Source organism: Egretta garzetta, unplaced genomic scaffold (assembly GCF_000687185.1).
Source record: "Egretta garzetta isolate BGI_Z169 unplaced genomic scaffold, ASM68718v1 scaffold386, whole genome shotgun sequence".
Lineage (NCBI taxonomy): Eukaryota > Metazoa > Chordata > Aves > Pelecaniformes > Ardeidae > Egretta > Egretta garzetta.
In genome coordinates, this window is record NW_009260063.1 from 451,724 (window position 1) to 458,086 (window position 6,363).

A 6,363-nucleotide genomic window follows, 5' to 3' on the forward strand; every position below is an offset into this window, starting at 1 on the left:
TTTGCTGCTCTTTTCCTCCCAAAGCCCCTGCAGCAGCGGTTGGGCGACTGGCGCTGTCGTGACAACCCTGCCTCTCTCCGTCCCCTCTCCCAGGTACCCGCCCGGGATGGTCAGTGTCGCACCAGGAGGAATACCGGCAGCTATGGAGGGCATCCTTCCCGGAGGCATCCCCGTTACTCACAACCTTCCCACAGTGGCGCATCCTTCCCAAGCTCCGTCTCCTAACCAGCCCACAAAACATGGGGACAACAGGGAACATCCCAACGAGCAATAGCAGATAATTTAAAAAAATAAAAAAAAAAAATCATTCAATAAACTTGGGACCAAGAGACATTGGAAAAGAAGTTATGAACTAAAAAAAAAAAAAAAAAATTTGATAGGAAATTTTTAATGTTGATTTTGGACAGACGCATCATTGATGTTCCAGTGTTAACGACAAAGCGATAGCAGTCAAGACGGGGGAGAAGCCCTGAAGAAGTCACCTGCTTACTGAAGCGCTGAAAACTAGGATGTGATACATTAATGATCAACTTCTGTTATTGTGTGTTAAGTTTCCTTCATCTGTGCATCAATCACATCAGACGCATCATTGATGTTCCAGTGTTAACGACAAAGCGATAGCAGTCAAGACTGGGGAGAAGCCCTGAAGAAGTCACCTGCTTACTGAAGCGCTGAAAACTAGGATGTGATACATTAATGATCAACTTCTGTTATTGTGTGTTAAGTTTCCTTCATCTGTGCATCAATCACATGAATAAAAATAGATTTCTTCCCCCCCCCCAAGTTCCTTGGGAAGAACAGGGCCTCTGCCCGTTTCCAAACCATTGCATTAAGCGATCCTTACAGAGTTAACATAGAAATATAAGAGGAAACCATTATGTGGCTTCAGCCCTTTCCTTACTCTTGCATCTGGTTACCTCTTCTAATGGGAGGCATCAGTACCGGCTTAGAAGTGGAAGAAAAAAAAAATTAATAATAATAATAATGATGATGACGATGATGATAATCCTTTTTGCAGTGTCACAGGGCCAGTGCCGTGTAATGGAAGTTCTCCTGCCAGGTTTAAGATCTGGCCGTTCCAGCCGGGATGCGTGGGATGGGGAGGGCAGGAAGGGCTCCTGGCAACGGCCGCTGCCCTCCCCGGCTGAGGAAAAAAAACAAAGCTGCCAGTCTCCTCTCTGCCCAACACACTGAGTAAAGTAGCTGTGCATTCACCTACGCCCTGCAATGATGCAAGAAAAAAAAAAAAAAAAAAAAAAAAAAAAGAAAAAAAAGAAAAAAAAAAAGAAAGTATTACGTTTCACACACTATTTGTACTCAAATATATTTTCTCAGTTTTAAATCTGCAGCTATTTTATCAAGTGGAAAAAAAAGTCTTGAGCTGGAAAGGGTTCAAGAATAATGTTGCATTTCCTTATGTCTCAGGAAACACTTTTTATGGTAACTTGTCAGACTGTCGATGAACAAAACCCACTTTTTTAGACATTGATAAAAGTCTTCTTTTCTTCACGTGCTATTTTATACAAGAACACTTCAAAAATGTGTTATTAGATGTGACTGATTTTAACAAATCCTATTAGATTTGTATCAACTAGTTACATGTTATATTCATAGTCTTTTGTGAATCATCGCCTTTTTGTTTTTAAAGAGATGGCCTATTTTGAGCCTTTGTATGGGTACATTCCTGTTTCTGTGACAAAAAAAAAATCTTAAGCTGTCCCAAACAGAAAAAAAAAAAAAACAAAAAACAAAAAACAAAAAAACAACCCAATGGCTATCAGAAGTATGTTTTGGTTTAGTGTGTTACCGTTACTGTATTTGTTTATTGTAAAGGTGGACATTTAGCGTTCAGTGCAGTTTTCAATAAAAAGTGATAAAATTTCTATAATTTCTGGAAGGTAAGAAAGAGCGCTCGCTGCAACCTGACTAACGCCGTCAGTCGAGGATGCTGAGAACGCAGGGCAAGGTAGAGAAACGCCACTCTGAGCACACCCAGCCCTCCTCCCAAACCCAGCGGAGAGAGGCGCGAGGTCTCCTCGGGCCCGACGCCGGCACCGCTGGCCCTGGAGCAGCAGCGGGGACGCGGCGGTGGCAGCGGCGGCAGAGGAGGACGCCCGGAGCGCGCCGCCGCTTGCGTCAGCCGAGGAGCCGTCCTTGGCGGCGCGTCAAGCTTGCTGCAGGTCAGTTCTAAAAAAATCGCACTACTGGGGGGGGGGGAACGCTTTGCTGAGTTGCGTTTCCTGCCCAGGCTTTCAGGTGGTGCCATGCATAAGCCGTCAACTTACTCAAAATTTGTGAATATTTAAAAAAAAAAAAATATAAAAATCAAGAGGGACATTACACGCAGCCTAGGTGGAAGAAGATCGCTGTGGTGTCCGCAAGGCTACGAAGGCAGCTACACCTCAAACAGCATTTTTTTTTTTTGTACCTTCTCAAGAAATGAAGCATTAACAGAGCAGCACGGAGCAAAGCTGAAGATGCGCTTGAGAGGTGCTGGCAGCTCCCCGGCTGGCTCGCCAAAAGGCCCGTGCTCGCCGCTCCACCCCGTCGTCTTGGCCTTAGGGCCAAGAGCTTGGGCTGGGAAGGGGCTTAAAAAAAAAAAAAAAAAAAAAAGCCCAAACCAAAAAGCATCTAGGTTACAAACCTGAATTTTGTTGGCTTTAAATCAAACCGAAAAAGCAGTTACCAGCTCCAACCACATTAAAAAGAGGTCACCTCCCATCGATGAGTGGCCGCTCTGTCGGTGACCACACAGCGGACCAGGGATTATCCACGACCACCATGACACACGGAACGGGTCAGCTACAGAGGTGGTGGTGGGGAAACACTGGAAGGGCGGTAAAAACCAAGAGGAAAACGTTTAATTGGTGTTAAGGCTCAGAGCCGTTTTACAAACCAACCAGCTCTGGTACTGCCGTTTGGTTTTAATTCAGCCATGGCAGCCCAGAGGGGTGCCAGCACCGCCCTGCCTCGGAGGCTCTCGTGCGCCGCAGGTTCCTCACGCGTTGCTGCCAGCCGTGGGCTCCGCACCGGGACAGCGAGGGGCTTGGCCCAGACCCCCCAGGGCGCGGCGAACGCTGCGTTTTTCATCCAACACCCAACCTCGCGCTCAAGCAAAGCCAAGGAGGGATGCAAACCCAGGCAGAGGGCGCCTACGGAAGCGCTACGCGCTCAGCCAGGGCAGGAATCGAGATCCCAAGGGTTACAAACTGAAGGACTCCGTTTGGTATCGGACCGCAGTTTTAGGAGTTCCACTCCGCTGTTGGGTTTCGAGCGCCAGCAAAACATGGACAGAGGAGCTCCACGGAAGGGGAGAGGGAAGGGGATCATCACAGCCAACATCTGCCGAAACACCAGGAAGCAGCACGCTGCAGCTCTCAAAATGGAGAATTATTGGGCAAAGAAACAGGGAAAAAACAGTTGCTGCCGAAGATCCGTGCTGTTATGTTTCTGACAGAGCCGTCCTGCGGGTGCCACGCTCCCGGCAGGCAGGGGGGCTCCCCCCCCCCACCCCCATGATGGATGCCAGAGTAGTTCAAACAAAAAAAGCAGCTTGAAGGTGACAGACACCAAAAAAAAAACCAAACAAACAAAAAAAAAACAAAAACCACCCAACTACTAAAAAAAAAAAGGGGGTTAAGGGAAGTTACTGAACAAAAGGCAGAAAAAAAGGAAAAGTGGCAATTAAAGAAGTGTCTCTAAATGCACACAGACCGATTTCGTTAGTGGAGCAGGCACAATCTAGTAATATTTGCCATAAGCCATGCAGCAGAACTTTGGAGGAATCCAGAATTACTAAATTTTAATATATTAAAACCAAAAGAAATACAGGGGTTTTCACTGAGGAATTCATAAATAAAACCAGAAAAAAAAACGACGAGATGTAAAGGAGGTAGCGATGAAAAGCCGAGTTCTGTGCTAGGAAAGCGTGTGCTGCTGCGAGCGTAACACCAGGAAGGTACACGGAGAATCCCGGGTTCCCCGACACGCTTGGCTAAAGGAGCGGAACTCGCCAGCAAGCTGCAAGGTAGCATTTGCAAATGAACCTCGGGATTTGTAAACTTTCAGGTGTGTAGTTCCAGGAGAGGACCCATTAACATACACTGACTACTGTGCTAGCACAAAGCAGGGGGTTGCATCTCTTTAATCTACAGGTACATGAGGTTCGGATTACTTTGATTTTGAAAGAGATACTTCACCAGTTCCGAAGTGACCCGTGAAGCGTGTTAACCGGAACATACCGTTTTACAGCACATCAGAACAAAACAATAATGATCAAGAAAGCCAAGAGCTCTTGAAGTACCAGGACTGTCCTCTCATACCAGAACTAGATAAATATCGGAGAGCACGGTGCATGCTTTTGAGAAACGGCTGAACTGACTGCACAGTGAACTTGCACTTGCTAGGGTGAAGTGCTGGCTGGGGACGGGGATCGCCGGGCCACAGCGCAGGCTGCCCGGGTACAGCAACGGGAGGTAAGGAAAGGCGCGCTCGTCGCATTTGGCTCAAGGTAGACTTTCACATTGGTTGTTCTCCCCATGTTACAAGGAAGCTTCACTTCCTTAAACAGAACAGTACTGCAGAAAGCAAAGGGGGGGGGATGACATGGTAAAATTCTGCACGGCGTTCTGCACACCCCTCCAAGTGGCCTAACTGAGGGTAGGAGCTCAGCTTTTTGTCCGCTCAAGCGGTGCCTGCACAGGGAAGCTAGTCCCGGGTAAGCCAGGATCTGAATTTACAGGGATGTGGTTACTGAACAAGAACTTCTAAAGCTGGCATACTTAGTCCTGCACTAGAAGGACCTCCAGAAGCCTGCTGGGTTACACCACCACAGAGGAACGATGCCACCGAGCACAGGGCACAGGCCAGCGCTGATCATGGAAATCCTCATCCCAGCTTACACCACATTCGGTTCCCCTGACAGAAAAAGCTGTTAAGCCCTCAGCTAGACAAGGTATAAAAGGATTTCACTGCAAGGTAAGAGAAAGGACAAAAAAAAAAAAAAAACCAAACACAAAAAAAAAAAAAACAAACCCTCAAAAAAACCAAAAACCAATTTAGAAAGCAAACTTGAAACAGGACCAGATGCTTGTGAAGAACCTCTTTAGTATCTGCGGTTTGCCTGTTGAGTTCAGGTAAATCATACGTACATTGCAGGTCAGCATGCATTCCTTTACCTGAAAATTTGCACATGCACCGATCAGAGGAGATCTAGGATGGCCAAAAAAAGGTGAAGGCATTTCATAATAAACCTCAATGGAATCTGTGATGGGAAAATTGCTAAGTCAATACAGTACTTCATTATTTCTATACTTTTGGTGTCGTCACCAGGTTTACGTAGGAGTTGTGCACGTTTCAACACCATCTAAGCAGCATTTGGAAGAAAAAGCAGCAAGTTCCTCAGGGTTTCCATAGCTCTGAACTACATAAAAATATGTGCTATGGGGCTTCTTTCCAAATTCTAATTAAAACAGTTGCATCTACTGCAAAATTCCTTGCTCAACCACCACACCATCAAAAGTGCTTTTCAAGACAGCCTGAATTGCACTGTATATGTAAAAACTGGCATTAACCTTTAGTGTTTAAGTGAGATTTTTAGATAAACTTTATCCATTACAGGTTACATGGCTAAAGTTATCAAATATAATAGAGTTTCTACCGGAGAATATACTCTGAACTTACATAAGTTTAAGTATGGCCACATCAATCAACATGCAAGAAATTCCCAGGTTTACATACTGAGAAATATATAACACAGTGCTTTTAAAAACAACTTTAGCATAGATTCTTCTTTTTAATTAGAACTGCCAAGTGTATTCTCACGAGACTTCATGACCGAGGAGTAACCCCTTAAAAAGGTGTTTTTTCATTTGCAGCAATGTTTTAAGTTGAAAGGATAAATGATGAAATGATACATAGTTTGTATCACAGCAAGACGGAGTTCTGACAATATCAAATTCTCAATCACATCTGAGTTCTCAAATTTCACACAATTTTGTTTAGTGTATGCTCACTGGAATAAAATCCCTATATTTTAGGTCACTTCTCCAAATAAATATTCTTACGTATACTGAAAGGAATCTATTAACTATTAAAGAAAAAATAAAAAACACCAAGGAAAAAAAAACACCAAAAAACTTTCAGGAAACAAATATATACTGAAAGGAAACTATTAACTATTAAAGAAAAAAATAAAAAAAAAACACCAAGGAAAAAAAACACCAAAAAACTTTCAGGAAACAAATCATTCCACTCCATGAAAAATTTAGCTTCTCTGGTTCCAGTTTGTTCCGTAGAGTTTAGATTTTATTGTATGGGCACAGCAGTAACTAAAATATTAGTAAAATAACGAACGAATCTTTG

General features: G+C 44.3%; 1 protein-coding gene across 1 annotated transcript in view; it reads left to right on the forward strand.

Annotated features, from left to right (window-relative positions):
• The window catches only part of CTBP2 (C-terminal binding protein 2), a 100,946-nt gene extending 100,574 nt beyond the window's left edge, over window positions 1-372 (forward strand). The window contains 1 exon segment of the mRNA XM_009641072.2: window positions 94-372. Within this exon segment, the coding sequence (XP_009639367.1) occupies window positions 94-274 (181 nt within the window). The 3' untranslated portion in view covers window positions 275-372.
• The last annotated feature ends 5,991 nt before the right edge of the window (window positions 373-6,363 follow it).